The sequence below is a fragment of the Haliaeetus albicilla genome, chromosome Z (genome assembly GCF_947461875.1).
Source record: "Haliaeetus albicilla chromosome Z, bHalAlb1.1, whole genome shotgun sequence".
Lineage (NCBI taxonomy): Eukaryota > Metazoa > Chordata > Aves > Accipitriformes > Accipitridae > Haliaeetus > Haliaeetus albicilla.
The window spans coordinates 43,288,581-43,313,736 of record NC_091516.1 but is presented as its reverse complement, the minus strand read 5'-3'; the positions used below and the strand labels follow the sequence as shown (position 1 = coordinate 43,313,736).

General features: G+C 47.3%; 1 protein-coding gene across 3 annotated transcripts in view; it reads right to left on the bottom strand.

Annotated features, from left to right (window-relative positions):
- TRABD2A (TraB domain containing 2A) overlaps positions 1-21,905 on the bottom strand; it is a 79,928-nt gene extending 58,023 nt beyond the window's left edge. For all 3 annotated transcript variants that reach the window (XM_069776147.1, XM_069776148.1, XM_069776150.1), the window contains exons 1-2: positions 21,751-21,905; positions 14,305-14,865 (exon numbers count right to left, since the gene is read on the bottom strand). In XM_069776147.1, coding sequence (XP_069632248.1) covers positions 14,305-14,865; positions 21,751-21,855 — 666 coding nt within the window. In that variant the 5' untranslated portion in view covers positions 21,856-21,905. The remainder of the gene's footprint in view (positions 1-14,304; positions 14,866-21,750) is intronic.
- Between the last annotated feature and the right edge of the window lie 3,251 nt (positions 21,906-25,156).

Here is a 25,156-nt window from a genome sequence, read left to right as displayed (position 1 = left end):
ACCCCTCTGCTTGGTGGTGGTGTTTCACTGCTTCTAAGAACTCAGCCCATTTGCAGAGGATGTGCAGCAGAAAGCACACAGCTTTGACCTGCAGTTGCCCCCCGCTCCTGTCTGCCCCTGCCTGTCACAGTACTTCTGTTTTAGAATAATTTCTTGTCCTACGTCTCATTGTCAAAAAAAAAAAATAGCTTGGTTTCAGATTAGCATAAAGAAACTCACATTGGCACTGACAACAAAGTTACGAATCTACAAAAAAGATCTACAAAAAAAGAGAACCTGGAAGCTGCCTGAAACTGCTTGTCTAGCCTTAATTGCAGATGTCTAAATGCCCCAAATTGGTGTTTTGTAAGACAGAACAAAATGTACATTGATTCCATGCATGAATCAGCAGCCCTTGAACACTACCTAGCAATCTTTTCTGTTTCAGAGAGCTATTTGGTGGCAATTTAAATCCTGAATGATGGCAATTCCACCAGGTCCTAAGGAAATTTGTTCAACGGCCTAATTGCCTTCACTAGAAACCAATTATATTGATTCTGATAGTGTGTATCCGCAACAGCTATGCCATCGGACTTGGGGTTTTTGCTGCATTGTCCCTCTTCCTCAGACAGATAACCGAGCATGCCCATGAAATGACTTGTCAGTTTCTCTATAAACAACTTTATAGATCAAGTTTCTTTACTCTCCTGTCCTACAGGCATGGTCTTCAGGTCCCAAATTAATTGTCTTTTCTGACCCTGCTCCAATTCTTCAACACTCTCCAAAGTGCTGACACCAGGACTAAGCAGTGTTCCAGCACTGGGCTCCCCAGCACATTTCTCCCCTGCTCCTACCACTCACTTGAGGACTGCAATCTCTCTCTTAGCTGCAGTACTGGGCTTGGCAGTCACATTAGCTAGTTATCTTCCAAGCCCTTTGCGCCATCAATGTATTCCAGATAAGGCCTCCAGCCATACTAGCTTGACCTCCATGCTTTGCTCCTAGATGCACGGCTTTGCATTTAACAGCACTAGACAAGCCCAGCTTTCCAGGTGACTCAGCTGTGCTCCCACAACTGACCCATTGTTTACCTCCCCTCCATCTGCAGAATCTCCATGTTTGTGCAAACAATTATTTGGTATTTACATCACTGACAAAGTCACCAGGTATTGCAGGGCCAGAAGCAGATCAGTACTTTATGAGCATCTTCTAGCTTCCCTCCTCCACGGTGGAGGATGACTCTCCATCTGCAGCCATTTTATGAGAATGATCACTTCCCCTGGGCTGTTTACAGCAAGCCACTTTGATTTTGTCTCATGTGTATGCCTGTATCAGAGTATCACCAGGAACAAAGTCAGTAGCCTTCAAACCTATGTATAATTATGTCAACATGATGATTTTTATCACCAAAAAATCATACTCTTATCAAGAAGTGGGATCATGTTTGTCTGACAAGGCCAGTTTCCCATTCAAGGGAAATTGGCTAGCATCACCCTGCCTTCTCTCAGCTCTTTACCAGCTGCAGAGCCTATCAGCCTTTTCGTGCTTTGAGCAAACTGAAGTTTGGGTAGCCTGACAAGCTTCCCACTCATTGTCCCAGAATAATGCTGATACAGTAGGTTTTTTCCACTCCCCTTAAGTTTTTCAAGTGCCTATATTAATGATTCAAAGAGCTCCTTGGCTTAGTCTCTAAATATTCTGGACTGTAAGCTAACCATTGTTAATGTTTTGTACATTTAAAAACACTGACATTTAACATTTTTCCTAATTACTGGAAGTAATTTCTTACTGGAGCAGAAAATATTCCCTTATGACCAAGCTATGAATACACAGTCTTCTCCTTTCCAAACACCAAGAAATAGTTACTGATTATTTCTGCCTTTTTTTTTCCTCATAAGCAACAATTTTGCAACCCTGTTCAGTATGGAGCCTGTACCACTGCTAGGATTTCATGAATCCCTGATACATTTTAAAGAATGCGTTCTTATTGTTCCAAACCCGCTGCCCAAAGGCTCTTCATTGGTACCCTTCAGTTCTCTCATCAATTGTCTGCATTTCCTTGCAGATTACTTGTCCACATAGTTTCCTCTATTTTTCCATTCATTGTATTTTGGGTTTTTTATTGCTGCTTTCGTCTCCTCTTTTTGTAACTAAAGAATTCATCTTCACAAATGCAGAATTGTGGTTTCTCAGGGACCTAATATAGGATTCTTGAACAAATCCCAATTATTATTCACATTTTTATGCTTAAGTTCTTCCTCCCACTTTATTTGGCCTATAATTATTCTCAGTTTGGGGAAACTAGGCCCCCTTAAAGCACCAATCATACATATTACTGGTTGGGACTATATATTCCCTTTTCACATCGCAAATTAAGTTCAGTCACAATTACTTGTACCTAAGCAAACATCCTTTTCAGTTCAGTGCTTAATTCTTTTTTATTAACCTGGATGAGGCCTGAAATTGCATTACTCCAAGCCAGCTGTGATACCTTCTAGATAGAGTGTTATTCACCTGTGTGTTTTAGGTGAATATGTTTCTTCCAGTGCTGCAAAAACATACCTGAAACACCTACATGGAAGTGTAATTTTCATCTTTCTTCTCCTCTGGCATAGTTTCAAGGAGCTGCTCACCCAGGCATTGTCCAATACTGCTAAGAAGTACTTCCATCCCCCGTATTACTGTTGATCAGCTACAACCCTGAGCTTTCCATGTCTTCTTTTGACTTACCAACAGCTTGACAGCAAATAAAAAGATATGTGGTGTTACCCTCTTTTCTTTCTCCACTTCATCCTTCCTAGAAAGCATGGCTGTAGCTACTTTATTTTTAAACATTCCAAACAGGCAACTCATCCCTCTGGACTCCAGCTGTAACAATAGCCCATTTATCTTAATAAAAATGCCTTATAAATTCACACAGGGATGGAACTTGTGATCAAATTACCCTAGCCTAGCAAGTCACTGTACACTGGCTGAGCAGCAGAGACTGTCCAGGAGCCCAGACTCAGGCCGTGCTGTAGGAATTGTTTCAGCAGTAATGCCTCCACCAGCAGCTCCCAACCACTCCTTACATGCCTGCATTTTGCAGGGTGAAGCCTTTGTGCAGGCACTCGGGAAGCTGGAAATGCACTTAGGAAACTGGAAATGCAGTGCCCAGTGCAATTTGCTGAAACACTCAAGCTGTCACAGACTGACTGGCGAGACGCTGGGAGCAAGCAGCCAGACTGGGAGGAATGGGTCTGCTTAGTCACCTCTCACCAGTGAAAGACTGGAAGGTACACTACCTGTCTACCAGGTACCCACCATGGTCTTAATAAGAATATAGATATACCTCGCCTCAGGATGTCTGCAACTGCTTGAGTACAGAAAACTCAGTCCTAAAAATCCCCAGACACCATTTTACCAGACATACCAACAGTGACAGGCCTTCACTTCCTCTCTCAAAGACCTACAGAGGAATTTGGTATGTTTGCACTTTGGGGATATCCTGAAACTCCACAGCCAGGAACTTCCCCAGGCATACAGGGAAGTCGGGGGGGTTCTTGTATGATTATAGGCATGGGATATCACAAAGCTAAGGTTAATCAATACACACAGGTGGTCAAACTGCTGCACATTCCTAGCAGAATGGGTTGCTTTGGCCAGAGTAAGGCAAGAGCTTTAAAACGGAACTCAGAACATCAGCAGCACACCTCTGACTATCTAGTGCTGGCTCAGGGCATGCCTTCCCTGCTGGGACAGCCCTGGGCAAGTGGGCTAGCAACCACAGTGTCAAACCTTCCCAAAGCTGCACAGCCCTGAGATGCCCAGTGAAAAACCTGGGACAATTAGTTTTGTGCTGATCCTGTGCAACTGTGGAAAGATAAGCTGCTTTAGCCTTCTTTAGCATTAGATTCTGACAAAACTTACCTGTCCTTCTGGGTGTTCGTCAGAGGGGTAAAACTGTAGAAAGAGACCAGTGGATTTTGAGTACCTGAGTGATTTAGCCAACTCCCCGCTGCAAAACAAGTAGAAAAGAAGCCCAAAGCAGTAACAAAACCTGCTTTTCACCCTGTTTCTTCAGGTGTACCAAGAAGCCAGGACTCAATAGTCTGATGAAAGGTTTGCAAGCGGAGAGGCAGGAAGATGCTTAGGACAATGTCTAGATGAAAGTTCAGATTTTCTCAGCAGTTAAAATCATCTTCAGGCAGTTAATCCAGGACACCCAGCAAAGGTAAAGCTTTTACCTGAAACAACTGAAAATTTGGCCTACACTGAATCAGAGGAATCCAGGGCTGTAGCATCAGTAGCAGGTTCGTCAACAACAACCTGTGCTGGGACACATCCAGCAGCACATCACTGCAGGGCTGCAGCTCTCCTGCTAGTTGAGAGCTTCTGGTGTTATTTATGTAATTCGTTCCCACAAGAACTCCAAACACTTCCTCTGAGCTTGCAGAAAGCTCTTCAAAATGCCACAAGGTGCCAGAAAAGCAAAGCCAGGGAGCTGTAGTGATGCAGTCCCAAGCCGTCTTGCCTCAAGTGTGAGCAAAAATAGGCTTGAGCTGTGCTTGGAGCAGGCTCCTTGCTCAGCCAAGTGCAGCACAACATGAAACCCATCTCCTTGGTGGGGGTAGGATGGCTTATCCTGCGTGACATCCCAGTAAGCCAACAAGTGCCACTTCTGAAAGGTGAAGGGGGCTAACCATACTTGGGGTGCTCTCAAGACAGCGACAAGACATGATGCTCTCCCCATAAGCCACAATTCTCAGTGAGGTCTCTCACTACAGCTATTGCAAGCAGCCAGTGTGAGGATACCTCACTGCCAGACATAGCCAGCACAGGCAGTCAGCAACGCAGCTTTTACCTCTGGGAGATAGAAACATCCATGGGATGATGCTTGCTGTTTGGCTCAAGTAGCACCTGGTAGCACCAATTTATTTGCAGCAAAATCAGCCAGAGTTGATGCACAGTTGCAAACCCAGTTGATTTGAGCTTTGACAGCCTGATGGTCCATAAAGATGTATAAATATTTTTCTCAAATGGTGCTGTTTGGGGGACACAAGGGGAGTGGGACACACTGATAGATTATAAGTAATCCACACAGAAATTAAGCATTTGAGTAAATAAGATGAAAATCAGACTCTAGCACTGAGTCCACTGATGATGCAGCCTCTGTGCAAAAAGAACCGTGCTCAGAAAGCAAAATAGGTCAACAGAAAAACAGGTAAAAGCTGCCATTAAAAAAAAATAAAATTATTTGCTAGAACATTCCTTGCTTCATATAAGTCAAGTCTGAAACAGTGTATCTTTTTTTGCCAAAGATTATGGCCAAAGCTAGCAATCCTGCTAATCTTGTTAGAGCAAAGAGTCTGAGAAATGCACACGGCCAGCTACCTGAATCTTCCCTTACACAGTTATATGACAAGATTGTCATCACAATAAATCGCAGACTAAACACTATTACACATTTGGTTTTAACTGACAGGACTGTTCTTAAATTGCATGGATGGATCCCTTCATAAACCCCTCCTTGGTTTCAGACTGCACAGCCAACTGCTCCCCATTTGACCTCTGCATGCTCAAAAAAGATAAGCCTCATGAAAAGGAAGGAAGTGTGAACATCTGAGTGCTCCAGCAGGGACACTGCCAAGCTTAGGTCAGCTGACCTGTCCCTTATCAACTTCCAGGCCCACCCCCCATTCCCAGCGAGCCGATGGATGTTGAAAGCTGTTGTGTCTGAGCACCAACCTTTACTGCCACTTGTCTCAGGTCAAGTCTCCAAGCGTCCACCCACAGCCTGCATGCTCCAGGAGACTGGACAGATGCACCATAACCCAGAGCATAACCCAGACTGCAGGCGGTGTGTGCAGGACCATCACACATGCCAGGGTCAGGCTTTGGAAGGAAAAGTGCTGTTGCATCCCCAGGAGTACCATCCCCGGGTTGCAATCAACCAACTGCCAGGTTGCCAGGCAGGAATAGTTGCTGCCTTCCGAGGGCACAGCACGTGCAGGGGTGAAAGCAACACTAACCCAGAAGGCCAGCCTGCTCTGGCATCTCTCTTCCAAAAGCGAGTGGGATGACCAGGAGGAAGGAGAGTGGGCAGCCGGCTACCAGCGCTCTCAGCCGGCAAGTCCTGCACAAGACACCTAGCTAGGTCCAGGTGGATGTACACGCTCTGTTCCCACTGGCGCTGCTGGCATAGCTCAGCATCTCCAGAGAGAAGTCATGCCCTTTGTTTCAGGTGCTCACTTCAGCTACCACTCTGGGAAATGCAGCCTCAGTTACATTTTGGAAACAACCTTCCACACCTGCCCCTTGGGGCAGAAGTCCAGCACCTTATCTCCAACGAAGGCAGAGCACCTACAGAGTGGCTCTTCCCCTGGCACCTGCCCCCAGTTCAAGCTGTCAGGGGCTGAGGGATGTTCTGAGCCAGAGATGGCACTTGGGACATGGATGAGACTCCCTGGTGTGACTATCCTTCATCCGCCTACTCCCTTTGAAACTGTTTGCACATCTTGGTGTCCAAGCATCCTTTATCCAGGCACACTGGAAATGACTGATGTCTTGTGTGGATGTGCATCTACCTGCTAAGCCTGCTGCATGATAATAAGTTGATTGAGGGGCCCAATCTTTCCTCTGTTCTCAAAAACAACGAAGAATTTTTCCTGCTGCTCCCTTTCTGCATAGGCCAGATAAAGCAATAGACATCTTAAAATGGTGTTTCAGCCTCCTCATCCTACTTGCAATCAACCTTTCTTACTAGCTACTAAGAGCCTTCATGAAGATTATAGGAAATAATTATAGGATTACAGAAAATTCCAAGTCAACAAGGGTAATGGAAACCATATCCTTTGCAAAAATCCTGATAGCTTTTTGCCAGCTTTCAAGTTTACTTGGTAAAGGCAATAGCATCAGTGAACAAACTTCTGAATAGAGTGTATGGCAGTAGGAATTTAGAGAAATACAAAACCAACACATCACATACTGAAGACATGGGAAAGAGAAATGGTAGTTAGTAGACCTGAAAATGTAAATGCAGATGAGAAACAACTGTGTAAGCTACTGAAGACCTCTGCAGGGGAAGTTCTTTGCCATACAACATTCAACATCCATGTCAACAACCCAGAGGGAAAAAAACCACCAGCAAACCCCAACTTTATCATTAATGGATTTTGCAGCTAAAACAAAGGTCAGGGGAGCAAAATAATTAGGGCAAAAGAGCAGAGGTCCTGTGTAATCTGGATCTCTTGTTAAAACAAATATTGTCTGCTGGCTTGCAATTCGTCTTCTCCACAGAGCAGACAGGGACTGGACCACAACAACAAGGGTAACACTCTCTTTCCTGGGAAGCAGTGAGAGTAAAAAGGACTTTGAATTTCCCAAGCATGAGCTCTCAGAAAACCACTGTGCCTGAAAGAACCACAGACAAACTCAGATGCATAAACAAAGAAAGATGAGGATAGTGACAATACCACTGCGCCAAGCACATGCGTGACTGCCATGATGCAAGACAGACACTGCTAGGCCTGGGAAGAGCTGAGGGAATAGTTAACATGTAGAAAATGTGCCCTGCTGGGAAAGGCTCAACAGGTTCCCTTTGGTTCATTTAACAAAAAGAACATTAAAGGACAAACTGATTACAGTTGCAGTACCCGCACAAGGCAAAGAAAGTTGATAGCTGAGGCTCTTTGGTGGAATACAAACTCTCACAAAATTAAACGGTTGAAAGCTGAAGCTGGGCTGTATTCTTGGGCTAAATGTGTCTAGGTTTGCTGAAGAAAACTAAAAATTAGTCTTCAGAACCACTGCCATGGGACAGAAACCCTGTCACTGGGATGCAGGAGCCAAGTGGGATCCCTGTGGACCTGGCAATCCAGTCTGGGCCAAAAAGGAACCATCCTACAGCTTCTAGATGGGAGGGTGACAGCAGCGCAGTCCAGTTCTTACACTGGAAAGGAAGATGTCTTCTACAATTCTACAGGCATGTGCCTTTAGTTTGTCCAGACTGGTTGCAACCTTGCTGTCCAAGGGAAAAGCTGGCAGCTACAGTCCCACATTTTAGGTTTAGTAATGGGCAGTAAGTAGCGAACCCTCAGGATCAAGTGTCAGATGGAGTCGCAGCATCAGGCTGATCACCATAAGTCTGCACCAACACCTGAGAACGTGCAGACCAAAGCTTAGCACAGAGGCACCCAGCTGAATGAGTCAAGCCCACATCCCCAACTCCTCACTGTCAGCTGAGTTGCTGCAAAAAGCATCCGTGTGCTCCCTTTGATGTCAGAAGGACAATCTGTTATTGAAACTGTAGGAACAAGAATGGAAGGTCCCTGCATTGAATCCACTGAAGCAAAGAGGTGAAACAATGAGGTTCTGTCAACACTATTGCCTTACTCCTGATTTATATCACAGGTGCCCAGTTCTGGAGTAGCATCAAGAAAAAAGTGTGATCCTAGCTAAGTTAGCTTGATTTTAATATTAAAAATGACACCCACTTGTGCATAATGAGCATGTAAATGTAAGACCACCTTATGAGTTCGGTAATTACCTAGACAGGCATAGAAGTACTTTTGTTACATAAATTGCAACCAATCATGTATTTTGTTACCACTTTTTCTTTCATCCTGATGTGTATATAAGACCCTGTTTGCCTTTCAAGGGTGTGCTAGCTTTGTGGAGATACCACCTAGCACCCATCTCTACACAGACATGAAATAAACAAAATCTCAACTCTGCGTGTTATTGGCTCTTCAGACACCAGGTGAAGAACCCCGTTTTGCAACAACGCCTTGAGTGGCCTCTGATGCCCAGGACTCCTCTCAGCCCACTGACAGTGCTATGCTCCTCTACAGCAACAGTATGCTCACCCAAAGCTAGAGGATCTCAAGTGTCACAGAGTCTGTCTGCCAACCAGCCCACCAGCCTATTGCTGACTTGTCAGAGGACAGCGGGTTAACCCAGTCACGAGCACTCTCAGAGCAGTGTATGCAACTCATCGCCCAGCCCTCAATAACCAGGAAAAGAGGAAAGTCTATCGGCATGCTCACACTGTAACACAGGGAGCCAGCCACAGGCAAGGGGCAGTCCGTGGGAGCTGCAAGGAGAAACGAAGCCACATTTACTGCCTGACATCTTCTGTTTCTGCTATGTAATATGCTGACCAAAGGGCATTTTTAATGGGAAAATCCAGCTATTTGATACACATGCAGACTGCAGATGCAAGGAGCTTATAATGGCACATATGACCAGTGCAAGCTGGTGCCACAGCAAAATCTACAGCTGAGATTTCGAAGCCCTACTCCAGAGTCCAGTCTGTTTGAAACAAAATCTCTGCCCCTCTGAATGCAGAGACAGCAGATCAGCAACTGAATTCTCCTTTCACTCTCTTGGAGGGAAGAACCCTGAACTTCCCAGGTAGTTAATAAGATCTTAATTAAACTCTAATTATGCCAATAGAAATGCAAAGCCTTAGCTATTTCGGTTCCCACCGGACAGCCCATTCCCCATTCCTGATGTCTAGACTTGGAGGCTGCAGGTGTGCCTACACACAAACAGAAAACAAAAACAAATCTAGATCACAGACTCCAGCAGCCGAAGATGCAAATAAGATCAATTCAGTCGTTTCAGCTCCAGTTCATGTGCAGAAAACCCTGATGTTCCCATCACCTGAGAGAGGGCTGTTCCTGACAGTACATCTTGAAGTTACACCCTCGGGGCAGAAGATGCAATCAGGGGCAGAATATGCAATCAAGGTTACCGCAAGTATTGTCCCATCCAACTTGCTCTTCGCTTTGCTTCAAGTTTGGATCTGAACTACTCCTTGCAGAGCTCCCACTGCATGCCTCTCCGGGCACTTTCTTTCTCTGAGGTTCTCTGTCACTGCTGTTGTCAAAGGTGAACCTGAACCGGGGTCTTGTGAATGGAAACACTGCCAGATCTGACCTCATCATCCCCGAAATTTAAGACAAACATTATAATTTATCAACTCAATGTAGAAAAAAGCCCTTTATTTGAAATGAAGAGACTAGTATAATTCTCTCCAATTTCATATCATATCTTTTGGGACTAATATCAAGCCATCACTGCTGTTTCTCTAACTTCCTTAGAAGGGGAAAAACCAAACCAACCAACTGCTCCCTCCACATGTAACAAGGCAGTAGTGTCTTGGCTTCCTACTTTCCCCACAGATGTGGGCTGCTCCTAAGTAGTAGTTTTATACCAGGGGCTATCAAGGGTGGCCCTCTCACCCAAGTACGTACACAGATCAAGCAAGAAAAATGATGTTGCTGTTATGTCAGGAGGGTTGTATTTGCTAAGCAGGAGTCTACAGCTCTCACAGAGTCCTGTTAGTGGTCCAGAACTTAGAAAAGTCCCTTTAGAGAAAAGCAGGAATCTCTCAGCGCTTTGTTGCTTGCAGAGGTTGCTCTTTGAGTAGAAACATGGACAATTAATGTCCTAATTAATGGCAAAATGATCAACCCTAGAAGCCTTTGCTTCATTTTCTATCTGCAACTAATTGTATGAGGAAGTGGCTGAAACATGCAAAAGACAAAACTTTCAAATGCTCAGTCCCAGAGCTGAAGCCAGGATTTCAGGAGCAGACTTGAAGACTACTTTTGAAGATGTAGCCATGTATTCAGATGCTCAGGTAGGAACAGAGTGTTGTGGCAAGGTCTGGACACAGGAAAGCCATGTGGGGAAAATAATTCTCAAATCAAGAACAGCTAACAGGTGGAGTCTTCCATCAAGTGTCCCAAGCTTGGAGAAGCCAAACTGGCCAGGGTCTTGGCTAGGAAGTGGTGATGGCTGGACAGTGTTTACACACTTAAGCCTCAGTCCCACACAGAGGGTAGACACAAGTCCAAACTTGTGTTCAAGCTCAAACAGGTCTGTGGGAAACACAGGCTGGACACCACCCGAGTGTGCCAAAGCACAGCCTGTTTACGAGTGCATAGCACAGGTCAGGCCAAGGCCAGCTCATTTTCTGAGCCAATACCAAACTGATGTTCATGACACAACAGCAGGAGCCAACAGCAAAGCTGCACAGGCTTTAGGCTGGAGCACTAATGCCTCCAATCCAGCAAACATGTACGCACATCCATAACTTGAAAGGAAGAGCTGGGAGGTCTGAGGGACTGACTCCAGCGCTGGAAGTCAGCAGTGGCAGACTGGGTATATCTAGAAAGCCTTTTATCTTCTAGAAGCCCAGATGCTACTAGGAATGAGACTTGCATCCTTATAGGGTATTGCAACAGGAGAGGCACTACCCATGAAAGAAAAAAAGTGGGAGAAAAAAGTCTTTAAGACAAACTAGGATAGAAACAGCATGAAACAGGAAAATACACATCATGGCCCTGGCATGAAGACAGACTGATCTTCCCATACTCCCTAAAGTTGCATATATCTTGGAACAAGAGAGGGGGATTGAGGAGGCAGTAAAGTATTTCACAGATTGTGTACACATCATTGTGTACCATATAGAAATGATACTTTCATGGCCCAGCTATTTGGGCAGCCAGCCTGAGTTGAGCAAGAACGGAGAGATTTGGCAGGTAAAATAAGTCATAAAACAAAAGATAGAGGTAACTGGAACCAATAGAGTCAAAGAAAATGAGCGTTATGACAGTCAGCATTAGCTGTTGTATGGGGGGGAGGGGTTGTTTGTTTTTTTCTTCTCTCTCCTCAAAAGGAGAAGAAGGAAGTCTCTAGCTTGGGTTTGTCTGCACTTTGCAGTTACTGAATATTGTGCAACCCCATGGAGACAATGATAAACTGTTCCAGACCTTCACCTGCAATAACATACCCACACCAGCCAGGCCTTGTCCCATAGTATGGATCAAAGGAAGGACCTAGCTAATAACAATGTATTGCTTGTAAGTGGCCCGGGAGTCCTCCTCACCAGGTAGTACAACCATGTCCTAAGTGAAAGAAAGAGCAAACCCTATGCAGAAACATAAACTGAGAGCACTAAACATGCTTCTCTGCCAAATAAATCATCTCTCTGTGACTCTGCTGTAACAAAAAAGCACTTCTTGCACAGGATTAGACCATTCCTTATGGCTTTGTGTCCCCATTTTCCCCAGTGTAAGTTTGTAAGTCCTTCCCGTGTGTTTGCTCTCTTGAAAGGCAAACACAGCAGTGGTCTGACACTGGGGGTTCCCAGGCAGCAGCACAATACCAAAGGAAATAATTTTCAAAGAGCCTATTTTAAAGTCTTTGTTTGGTTTACATTAAGCACATAATTAACTCAACTGCCTGAACAAACTGAGAAGAAAGCTCTGAAATCAAAGATCTACAGAACTGCCAACCATGAGAGTTCACAAGTCAGGTTCTGAAACAACCACAAAATTGGCTTAGAAACATAAAAATCACGTGCCTCTGGTTCTCCTTTTCCTCGAGCTGCCTGTATTGGAAATCTGCAATGGGCAGAAGTGGGGGTGTGAATTTGTGGTGCAGTAGCTGCTCCAGACCTGCTACCACAAGGGACAGTGTGCTTCCCCCTGGAAGTGAGCAGACATGGCAGGAGCCACAGCTTGCATGATGCACAAGCACATCTCCACCCACCATGGGGTAATCACGGGCTGTGATTGCCCTGACTAAAGCTAAGTTTCTCCAGCAGTTCTGGTTAGCCTGACCCCCTCAGCTGGGCTCTCACAATAAATGTCACCAGGTTGGGCAACTCTGGATGTTGCAGCTCTATGTCCCCACCCCATGCAGCTTCCCAGCTCACAGTTATGTCACCTGCAAAGGAGCACAGCAACAGCCACTCTGTGAAGCAAGCTGTGTGAAGGCCTAAAGTAAGCATCAACAGTTGCATGAGCTTAATAGGACCTATATTTCACAGCCTCCCTACCAATTTCTTACAAGGCAGTGGAGAAAGCACATGCTCCCCCCAGCACTTCTACCATGCTAAACCAGAGGGGCAGCATTGGCAAAAGTAAAAATCACGCAATAACATTAATAAAGCCTCAACCAGATAAGAGGAGGAGGAGATGGGCCTTCCCAGCCTATTCCTAGCGTGACTGCAAGCAAACAGGGACAGCACAAGGATTCAAAGCAGCTAAGCAAAAGACTGGAAATGTGAAAGAGGCTGACCAGCTCCAAACAAGGGAAGAGAGGAGTGCAGATGCCCTGCCTGCAGCTAAGGACTGCACAGGTGATCCACCCTGGGCTGCCATGCTATTCCCTGCACTGTGGTCCCCCACCAAGACTGGCTGGGGTAACAGCACTTCTGACATCTGCCCCGAACTGCTGTCATCACCCGTGCTGGGCTGCACCTCCCCTTCTGCTCCTTCCTTTCCAGCACAGGAAACTCTGCATCAGTGATGGGACAGGCTTCAGAAGGCAGGGGAAACGGTCAGGCATCAGTCAAAACTCCCCGGCCCTGTGACCAAAGGTCCTCCCACCTTGGACTACCAGGGCATGGTGCAACAGCAGGTCTCCCCTATTCCTAAGCAAACGCCACTTCCTCCTCCCAAACTAGCACCTCCCTGCAGCAAAGGTACCCCAGGCCAGAGAGCAACCTTATGCCTGCTTGTGATCCCATTGGGCAGGCAGAGACAGCAACAGATGCTGCTTCCTGGTGTATTTAGTTCAGAGAGGAGAGCCCACGACTGCCCCCATCCAACACATGGACAACACAGAAGTCATTCTACTTGCCTGGTTATGACACTGCCTGAACAACGGTGCTAAAGTCCAGCTGGTTTGCAAACACAAAGGCACTTGCACAAGGGCCTGCCCTAGCCTGTGGAGCTCCCTGCAGGAAGCTGTGCTGTGCTGACCCTCACCTGGTCTCAAAGGAAGGGGAAAAAAAAAAACAAAACAAACCACCCCAAAACCCACTTTTCCCAATGCAGAGGATGGGCCTCTATTTCTGAGGGCACTGAGAGGTCCACCAGGATACTTTTCCAACCAGCACTTACTTCTCAGCTTTACTCACAGCGCCCCTGCTTCCCCAGAAGATCACACCTTTCTTCTTAACTAGCTATTACCAATGCAAGTTCAGACACCCAGCCCCAGCCTGCCAGGGGCTCCTGCAGGGCAGCCCAGTCAGGGTCAGAGAGCAGACATCCAAAGGTCCAGTGCCTCTTAGGGTGGAGCCTGCCAAAAGCTGCCCAGGGAAGAGGACAAGGGTCTCCCCAGGCCAAGCCTAAACGAATTTAGGACGTGGCCTGAACTCTTATAGCCAGCAAACTCCCCTGAAGGCATAGCTAAAGGCATGGGCTGCAGGGAGCAAATGCAAGCCTCTGGGTAGGGACCACTTACCCACACCCCAGCCCATCCTCTTGCTGCTGCAACATCCACCCGAGCAACAAGCCTGGCACCCTGCACACCACGCCGTCTCACCTGGGAGAAGTTCAGCCCATTGAGCGGGTGGCACTGTTCCTCCACCTTTTCCACAGCGCCTGTTTGCTTCCTCAGCCGTTCTGCTTCCTGGGCCAGGTACAGATCCAAGACAGGCACACCTCGCGACTTGATGTCTACCTCCGTCAGAGAGTTCACCATCAGCATCACCCACACCGGCCTCTTCCGCTCCCAGTTGCCAGCAATGGCATTGAAGAGGTAGTCTGCATACAGCCCTTTGCCCCGCTGGTCTGGGGTCATCCAGGACGGCATCATGAGCTTGACGTACTCCAGGTGCCGTTTGAGCCGGCGGTAGATGTCACGGGGCAGCACATCCTGGAGGTTCTCCCCCTGTGGCAGGAGCTGGCAGCTGGTGAGAGCTGAGATGGTATAGGGGTCAGTTAGGTCCAGCTCAAAGTACACGATGTGGCTCTGCTGGAAGGCCTTCTTGGAGTTCTCTGGGATGAAATCCCAGACACGTGTGTAAGGGACATGGATGGTGCCAAAGAAGTAAGATGGGGGATCTCTCTTGATGGTCCACAGGAAAGAGTTCAGCTCGCTTTGCTGGGGGAGAGGGAGACACAGCTGAGTAAGTACAGACATTTATGCTGGGCCACTGCAGTACAGGGCTTAAGGAAAACATGGTGCCAAGCCAGCATGTAACCTGGCTCAGCAGCTTGCCAGCATGGACTTTTCCTAAAGTTGCTTTGCTCACACAGAGTCCTCGTTGACCACCCTTTTTCTCAGGTCTTGAGGTCAAAATTCAATTTTCACTAATTAAAAACACAAGAAGATTGTCCTTGGCTTTCTCCTCCTGAAAGCCAACACTAGGTCTTCTCAACAGTAGCGCTACACTGGCTCATTACCCGGCTATCTGCCAAAACCAGCAGCAGAGCACAGCCCAAGCAGGCTGTGCTCCAGGCAAGACACTTACCCAGCTTTTGCCTTTTATCAAGTCAAAAGCTGGCATCACTTTGCTGAAGCAGAGCAGGACAGCAGGGTTTCAATCACCTTCACCTTGACACCTCTTACTTCAGCACAGCAAGGCACCTTTCGTCAAAGAAAGGGCTGCAACACTTAGTCAGACGGTGCCGCAGCATCTCAGGAGAACTTTCCGCTCCAAGCAAGACACCAAACTAATGAGTAACACAAAACACAGCTTGCAGGCAGACTTGCTGGAGCAGGTAGAAGTACAGTTTTACAGGGATGTAGCACACGGCAGACAGACACACAGTCAAGACCCGTCACAGCCCAGTTCTTGTCTTTCTTAAGGACCAGAGAGGTGCATGCAATACGTCGGAAAATAAGGGAAGAAATTCTGCAGGCCAAACTCCACCTGTGGTTCCAGGGCATACTCTTTTAAACACAGAGGACAAAAAAGTTTCTTTCTTTAGATTAGCTTTTAAAACTTCTCAAAAACCACAGCCATCAGGAAGTCAGAATCAGACTTTAAATTTGTTCTGCTGCAAAATGTGCCTTGCAGCATACCCAGGAATACCAGAGTACAAGGCTGTGCTCAAGCCCTAAGCAATCCCACAGGACAGGAGAGCAGATGGGGTAAAATGGATCCTGCATCGATCCTGCCAAGTCACTTTACACCAGCAGCACGCATGACCTTCATCACCTACAACATGCACCCTGCTGGTGCAGTGGTCCTTACTGGAGCAATGGACACAAGCAGTTTCTACCCATCTGCACAAACAGGAAGAGGTAGCCTTCGCATGTCTAAGTAAGAGGACAGGCTTCCAGATGCACTCAAACATCTGGTCAGCCTCTAGCCAGCAGATAACTCTAGCTTCAGCTCTGAGGCTAAGTGTGCATATGTGCTGATCTAAGAAGCCTGCCTGACTGCCAAATGCAGAACAGGCTGCTTGGAGGAATTTATGGGAAGCACATTGCCTATAAATTTCTGATACTAAAGACCCAGGGTCAGAAAGGTTAATCTTAAAGACTGCTCTGCAACGGCTCATCCCAGACAACCATCTTTAGCAGCTCTCTATGTCAAACCCAGGCCACAGATCAGGCAGCACTTCAGCAAAGTACGACCACCAGTCCAGCTTACTAGCATGGACTAACAAACCAGGTGTACTCCAAAGAGCTCTTCAGATGCTTCTGCAGCACATCGAGAGTCTGAAGGATACCCCAGACCTTGGTAACACCATACTACAACTCTGGATCCTATAGGACAGTCCTGGAATGCACTCCTGAATTACAGACCATAAAAACTCTCCTGAAGACCATGGGAAGAAGGAAGAACAAACATGATGGAGCACTGAGAGGTAAAGAAGATACAGGGCAACAGATGAGTACAAATCTGACATAGACCCACAAAGAACATAGGAAAATGAATACACAAAGTAAAACAAGGGAAAACAAGATAGGGTTCCCTCCTGTCATTAGTCGGGGGGGGGAATGGCAGGACACACCCCTGTGGTGAGAAATGAACTAGAAGTAGTCCTCAGCCAGCAAGGAGGAAGGACCAGAAGTGCTGCTTTCTATCTACAAGCAAGTAAAAAGACAAAAGAGGCACCTGGGACAGGCACGAGGTTGGGAGGTCAACACTCCTTCACTTCACACAAGTCTGATCATGTACATGGCAGTGCACAAGAACAGCCATGACTGCAGGGAATTGTGAGGAACAAGTGTTCACCAGCCAGCTTAGAACTTCAGTTCAGCTCCTGAATAAACCCAGCCAGAAGGCTCAAGCCCAGATTGATGGTACCAGGCTTTAACGCAGATCATCAGCACTGCTCCAGACTACTGCACACAGTCCAGCTAGAAAGGTGTTTGGCATTGCACTCTCACTTTTTTTGCTCTGCAAATCCCCCCAGCTTTCACATTCGGATACTGAAAGCAGAGTAATACTGCCAGTTATTAGTAGTACCACTGAGGAAATCACACAGGCCATCAGGCACAGAGTAAATAATGCTTTCCTTTAAAAAGTCTGCAGCACAGGCAGAAGAAAGCAGCCTGAGACCTAGCAAAACTTCTCACACAGTCCTAGAGACTGAGACCTTACAAAGCTGAGCAGCTGAGCTCCCTTGCTGGCACTTCCATGCCAAAAGGAGCAGTCATGAACTTGGCAAGCCACCCAAGTGCCACTCAGACCTCCCTTGTCAGAATTCCTTGGAGCCAGCACAAGGGGCCAGCGAACAAGCCTCAATCCCCCACCATTGATAGGAAACCTCCCCAAACCCTGCAGAGCCAGCTTCTGAGCACCAGCAGTTGGGTATCATCACCAGGTGATGCTACAACCACAGCTCACAAAGCTCAGTTTCCCTCCAAAAGGCAGCATGACAGCTGCTCAGGACATGCTAGTGCCTCACATTCCTTTGGCATCTCCTTTTCCTTCAGGAGGTGAAGACTGGAGTCCCAGGACTGCTTTGCCTCCATGCCAGACCCCTGCAAACAGCCTGCTACTGCTGTGCGTGAGAGGGAATGGGCCAAAGTCCTTGGTGTGTCTGAGCAGTTCTGTGCTTCCCCTGCTGTACCTTCTGGCACTTTCACATCCCTGTGCACCTCCTGGAGTTCATGCATGTTTCACCGCAGTTTCAAAGAGGGAAAAGCAAGGGTATAATCTCTCCCCAACACTGTAAAAGGGAAACTGTTAAACAATGCTCTAGGTGGCTGTGAGATAGCACAGTAGCAGTGCCGAGACTTGTTCAGCATCTCAGTATATGCCATCACTGGCAGTACCTCTCTCTCACCTCACTTCCCTGAGAGCGTACAGTAGATAAAGGTGCTACAACCCAGTTTTCCTTTGCAGTAGGATCCTTCTACACAGCTGTTACATCGGAAAGGGGTGCTTTAAAACCAGCATAAATTACAGTCACAAGTGGTGTCCTGGAGGCTTAAGAGAGCTGGGTTGTATAGCTCCAGGAATTTCACTTTCAGCACCGTAACAACAAAAAGTCAGGTTCACGTATAGATCAAGATGCATATTTCTGTCTCCACTCTCCAATTTACAGGTGGTACTTAATGCATTAGTCATGATGGGAGAAACTAGGAGCAAGAGGAAAAAATGGAGGGGCAGCCTAAGGAAGAGAACAGCAGTCCCAGATGAGAACACAGGTCTCCCAGTTTGCTGCCACACAAAGATCTAAGACAGCGTCACACTAGCCATACCACACCTCCTCTGTCCCTCAAGTTTAATCTCCCACTATGTAGTCCCAGATCAAGGTATTTCTGAATGCTCAGCACTATGACACAGTGCATTCTCCCCTACCTCGCCTCCCTAGGTGAATGACAGCTGGCTGTGAACTGATTCAGACTATCAGCCCAGCCAAAAAATTGCTTGGAACAAAAAAGGAGAAAGAGAAAGAAGGCTCAGAGGGGAAGCAAAACTGCTGTCCAAAGACTGAGGAACTGGATGTGAACTCCAGACATGGGAAACCTACACCTGGTCTGCTTCCTTCCATCTTCTATGTGTCTCATCGATGTAGACTATACATTTTCCAGCACAAAGCATATAATTCACTGTGCAGGTAGATGCCCTCTGTGCCTTGTCTGACCCTCATACTCACTACTTGGTCCCACAACCACATCTTCCAAACCTCAGTCCAGGATTGCACTGTTTCTCAATCCACAATATTCTCTTAAAATTCTTTTGCTTGCTACAGAAGCCAGAGCACGTGGCATGCAATATTTCACCCAGGCAGGCAGCCCTATAACCCTCCCTATATGGCTTTCTCCCTCCCTCTTATCTATCCTGGTGTCGAATCTTGTCATGTTCATTCATACCTAATAGAGGCAAAGATTGTGCCTTTACTCACCATGTGAAGTGTCCCGTGCATCTACAGTAACACACAGAGAAATACTAGGCACACTTTTAATAGCCATTCTCTTGTGATTTTGCCCACCTGCATTACTGACACTCTCAAACTCGGCTTAAGACTGTAAGCAGAACTCGCCTGGGGATAAACATGGTACTGGCTCCAACTATTAAAAGAACACACATTCAGTCTCTGTTTGCCAGAAATGAAAAATAAAAATCAAATTTTTAACTAAAAAGGCAAGGGTTGAGAGCAGACAGATTACTTGCTCTGCTGAAGTGCATATAAGGGGAAAGGTAGCCATCTAAATTAATTGGCCTGCTGTCAGGAGCAACACCTCATAAAATACTAACCAGCTACAACCACAAGCATTCTGCTGTTAATCCCTGGATTCTGACTTTAAATTTACCAGTACACTACTATGTTAAGCAAAAAGAAAGCACCACCAGACCACATTACTTAGTAACAGGAATATAACCCAAAGGATTCCAGCACACTTTATTTTAGATTAACTGTTTTCAAAGCCTTTCTTTTTTCCTATTAAAAAAAAGAATGATGGGGCACATTATTGGTTGCAGCTTTAACTGTAATTTGGAGTGATGAGAAAGCCCTCTGAAGTATTGTACGTACATTCCTTAAAATAGCAGCTTCTCTCTTTCAGGCACTGATACATATATTTCTTTCATGACAGAAGCTTTAGGCAACCTGACAAAAAGAAGAAAGGTATACCTGTAATCTAGAGAGGTAAGAAAAGAGATCCCATAAAAACAAACAAAAAAGCCTTCCCAGATGATGCAGGGACAAGGAAGAATATTTTTTCCCAAGGAGTTGGTGTAATTATTCGTAAGGATACACTCAACAGCTTTGCAAGTAAGGCAGACGATGCCATTCCTAGACAGTGTGGTTACCATCACTATCCTAATGACCCTAGGAAACAGCCTGCCAATACCAGAACTACAGGTGGTCTCACATTTTAATGACAGAGTAATTAACAGATAATGAGCTACCATTAACACGTTTCACCCCCAGTTTTCCTGGTAACTGGCAGAAGTCCAGTCAATGGCTCCTGCGGAAAACTCCCTGCATGTCCCACCAATCAGTGAATTACCCATTTCCCTAAGTAGGACTTCTGCTGCTCAGGCTCTCAGGGGCTGTCTCCTTCCTTCTTGCTCTCACTAGCTCCTTGCAGTAGATTTAACGCCAGCTCACAGATTTTGCACTTGCCCTCAAGGGGAAGGGGGCACCCACTCCAGAGGCCTGACCTGGCTTTATGGCAGTGTCACGGCTGGACACTTAAAATTCCAGTTGACAAACTGGTTCCAGGCACAAGCAAATTTGTGAGGCACTGTCCCCCAGGGTAGGGTTAAGCTTTCTAACCCAAGCTCAGGCAGACACCTCCAGCAAGGCACATGTTGCTTGGCATACTATTGAATCAGCAGTGCCCTAAATCCTAGGAGACATCTCAGCCTCTACGGCAGCAGGGGGGCCAGCATGCTCAGCTCGAGGCAGAAAGGCCCCTAGACCAGGGGCTACCTCTAGGTGCATGTGTAGGTGAGAGAGAGAAAGGTCACAGAGCAGACCTTCTTCATAGTTCTCACACCTACCCCTGCACACCGACCCTGCAGTGAGCCCACTGTGGCTTTGGCACCTCCCCAGTGCAGCAGGCTCTGCATTTACTTTTAAGGTCTTCCAGTTCCCTTAACAGCTGTGCTGGGGGAGGTAACGGTGCCTGGGGCAGGAGATGAACACAAATGGCAAGACACATGTCCCAGGAGCGTCCTGGGCACACAGCACCTCCAGTCAGGCTGCTTCTAAGTCCAAGCAGATGCCAACAGACAGCACAGATGGTCTGTTAACACTAACAGACACATTAACACTAAGTAAGTTCAGGAAGGCTTTCCCTACATGATTTTCAGTACTTTTATCTCAGAAACTTCAGTGAGAACTGTTTTGTCTCAGTGTCTGATTTTTAATGGAAATTACATCCTGCTCACAAGCTTCACACTGGCCAGAACATCATCAACCCTAACTTGCAGCAGGGACCCTCAGCTGTGCTTACCACCCACCGGAGCCAGGACAGCCGATGCTGCTCCTGGTTACCACAGTCAGGCTGATGAGCAAAACGTAACACAACTTAGAAGCATGTTTCCACTTCAGGGGCACGGCCGTTTGCTGGTCGGAACCAGCTCCGACACGCTCGGCGTTCAGCAGTAAGGCAAGAGGCTACCCCCAGCGAGGGATGCTGACAGCAAGTAACTCCAGGCGAGCCTGTCCTGTTGCGAGCGGCGTAGCTGGTCCCGCACGGCGCAGCCAAAAGGTCCTGCTGGGGCTCATCGCGGGGTCTTCCTCCTCCATCAGCACCCAGCGGTGGTCGTCCCACCTGGAGCACGGCCCCGACAAACCACCCTCCCCTCCCCGCGGCCGCTGCCCGAGCTCCGCACCCAGCACCCGCCGCAGACCGGGCTCACTCACAGCCGAGGCGGCGCGGCGCGGCCCGGCCCGGCCCGGCGCACCCCACCCTCTTGCCACCGCCCCCCGGGGGAAAGCGACGTCCGCGCCGTGCCCCCGCCCCGCCCCACGCGACTTCCGCGGGGACGCAGCAGCCCCCGCGCTGCTGGCCCCGGCTGCCGGTGCGGTGCGGCGGGCGGCAGAGCCCCCCCCGCGCGCCGGCGCTTACCTTTCCGCGGAGCGGGCAGGCGCCGGCGGAGCCACGGCTCTGCCGCGCTCTGGCCAGCAGGAGGAGGGAGCCCTGCAACAGGCAAAGCCAGCCGGGGTGCACCATCCCTGCTCGCTCCCACACTTGGCACAATTTGGGGACGGCTTCCCTTTGCTTTTTTTCCTATTCCCCCCCCCTCTTGTCCTGCTTCCACACCTTCTTCGCCCCCCCCTTTTTTTTTAATTCCCCCTCTTTTGCCTTTTTTTTTCCTCCCCCCCCCCCATTTTTTTTTCCCCGCCGACCCAATCCTAGAGCCCTCGCAGGAGTGGCCCCGTCCCCTGGCCAAGCCCTCCAGCCGCTGCCCCCTCCTCTTAAAGGGTCCCGTGCCGGGCGGGGGGGGGAGGAAGGGGAGGGCGCGGGGCCCGCCGCACCGGGGGAGGGCGATGGCCCGGCGGCGGCAGCAGCAGCGGCGGCGGCGGAGGGGGGGGGATGTCCCCCGCGCCCCACCGCCGCCGCCTGGCTGAAGCAGACGGCGGCGGGGCCGGCGGACGCCGCGCATAGCGGCGAGACCCTGGCCTGGCCCCGGGGGGCTGGGGCGGCTGCGCCCCCCGCCCCGGCAGCCCCCGCCGCGCCCAGGGCCCGCAGGCAGCGCAGCGCCTCCGGCCCTGCCTGTCCCCTGCCCTGCCCTGCCAAGCCTGCCTCCGCTTCCCTGCTCCTGCCTGCCCCCTGCTCTGCCTGCCGGTCTCTGCCCAGCCTGCTGCTCTCCAGAGGTGAATATAAAATTGGATGTTGTGATTCTTCCCAAGTCTCTTTATTGTCCGTCAACTTAAGACTGAGGAACTATTTTGACTCATTCTTGTTTCAGGACGCCTGTGCCAGAACTGTGTGTCCAGTGTGCTTTGTATGAGCAATGTGATCTATTTATATAAAAAATGCACTGAAGAACATATCACCATCTTTAATTGTAAAAATCAGCTGTATTTGCTGAGGAGACTGGTATTTAAAACCTCACAAAAGTACATGCTATTAATCACAGTCTTAAAAATACAGAGCAAAGCCAGAAATATGCCAGCTTTTATTCCAGTGTGAATTAAAAGAATGAACTTTCATAGCTCTCAAAATATTCGTAAGAGGATCTTCCTGATAATTTTAATATGGCATGTGTAATTCACAAATAGCACTTTTAGGGCTTAAGCTAAGAAAACCTTTAAAGTTAGAGTACTAACTCTCCATTGCCCACCATGTTGTATGGTGCTGTTGTATGGTACATTCCCCTCGTGCGCCATCCCCATTTGTTTTAATTAAGGACTTTGAACAGAAGAAGCCAAAATCTGTCGAAGCCGTAAATAAAAAGGCAACAGAGGTCAAACGAAGGGGAAAAAGTTAGGCCACTCTATGAACTAGCATCTGCTTGTTTAAGTAGCAGAATATGGTGCTGCTTTTAATGCAGACTCTTCTCCACAATGCATTTCTCCATTTTTTCTGAGCGTTCGGTAATAGTATTTTTACCATTTCCACTTTAGTAGTCACTGTTATGCTCACTGTCCCATGGGGATGAATGGGGATGCATCTGCATTTTTGCTTTTGATAGCTAGTGAACCTGACCTACCCCTGGGCTGGGTACACTGGATGCACAAAGATGGTCTTAAAAGACTACTGTAATTTCTTTGTAATGTTGACCATTCCTTCTGAAGCTGTGTGCATGAAAATACCATGCACAAAGCAACAGGCAAGCTGCAGACCAACTGTTTCAAGCTCTTTGCAGTCTCAGATAGTCATTGTTTCTTTAGCTTTACCCTGTTCTTACTTTTAAACTCATCTTTTCCCTCCCGGAGAACCAAATCTCTATCCCTAAGGTTAAATTCTGGTTCAGAATCAATGGCAAACCTCCCACCAACTCCAAAAAAGTGTAGGTGCCATTCTTCATGTTTGCTAGGAGAGCCTAGTTTTTGTGGTGCAAAGTAACTGCCTCCAGAAGAAGATAGCCAGAGCCAAAACCCATCATTGTCTTGTCTTCTGTATGTGCATTACTGTATTTCTGAATACTGTGGGTTTTGATGAGGAGAATGATACTGGTAATATATGAAATGCATCTTCTTTTGTCAGGTCATGCCAACCATTTAGATCAAAAAGCATTATCTGACAAAGAATATGGCATTTATGCAATATATAGTAGTTATAATCCCTAACTATTTTAACTATTATTCCTTTTTTACAGCAGGGGAAAACACTACCTGCAATTAGCCAGCACTCCAGGTACCAGAGCAAGAAGTGAGGATGGGACATATTTCTTCATCATCCTCTCAAAAAAAAATCCCTGATTTGACGCTAGGGGTTCCAATAGTGAGTTTGCCCACCGGTCAGAGACAGTTAAGCAGCTTTTCCAAACAAACATCACTCTTAGCAGCCAGGTGTAAAACACAGCAACAATATTTTTCTGCCCTGGAATGCAGTAAGCCAGACCCCCATTTAGTTGTATGTCTTTCTGGGCATGGAAGCCAGATAGCATTCATACAATACCTAGATCAAGCTATAGAGAATAAGAATAAATCTTTCATGGCACAGAGATTTGCTGCCAGACTGATTAAGTACCTTCTGTGTGACTATTTTTAGTTGCTTTTGGTTCTAAAGCAGCAAAATACATGACAACACTTTTTGAAACACGCAGCTCGCAGGCATACAGGCAATGCAGATAAAGATGCTGCTTGGCTTTATTTTTTAATTGCCGGGAAATGCATTCTTTATGGTGAATTGCTAATGGAAAATAGGGAATGAGGAAGGAGAAAGGGAATGTTTTACAGAGACTTTCAAAGTAATTTATACTTTCACTACAACATTTCAGTAGAAAGCCACATCCTAGACCTATTAACAGAAACCTAAGAGATAAACCCAACATTTTTATTTAATAAAATTCTGTCTGTAGAGTGGCTGGGATTTGTTTATCCCAGTCCCTTACAAAATGATTTCAATAGGACTTCAGCATGTGCTTAAGGCTAAGCATGTGCTTACGTACATTGCACAGAAAGGGAAAATGAAGCATGCACTTAAATGCTTTTCTGAATCAGGGCCTTAGACCACAGAGAGTCTGTGGCGCGAATTGTCTGGTTGGTAGTTAATTCAAGGTAACTGAAAGAGCAGGCTCCACAGCCGTGTCTCTTACAACAGCAGAGTTTAAGCAGCTTGTTTAAGCAGCAGTCATGCACAGGCAGTTGCCTACACTCACATCCCATACTTTTAGGTGTGCCTACAGGTGGGGCCAAGTAGTGACCTGGGCTCTGTATAAAAAGTAGCTACTTTTTTTTTTATCAGCTGATGTTTAAGTTCAGTCAGTTTCCCAGGCCACAGGAGTGGCTGAGAGGCTGTCAGAGGCATAAGTCTCCTCAAGTGCGTGTTACTGCTGACAGATCAGCAGAGGATCACAGTCCAA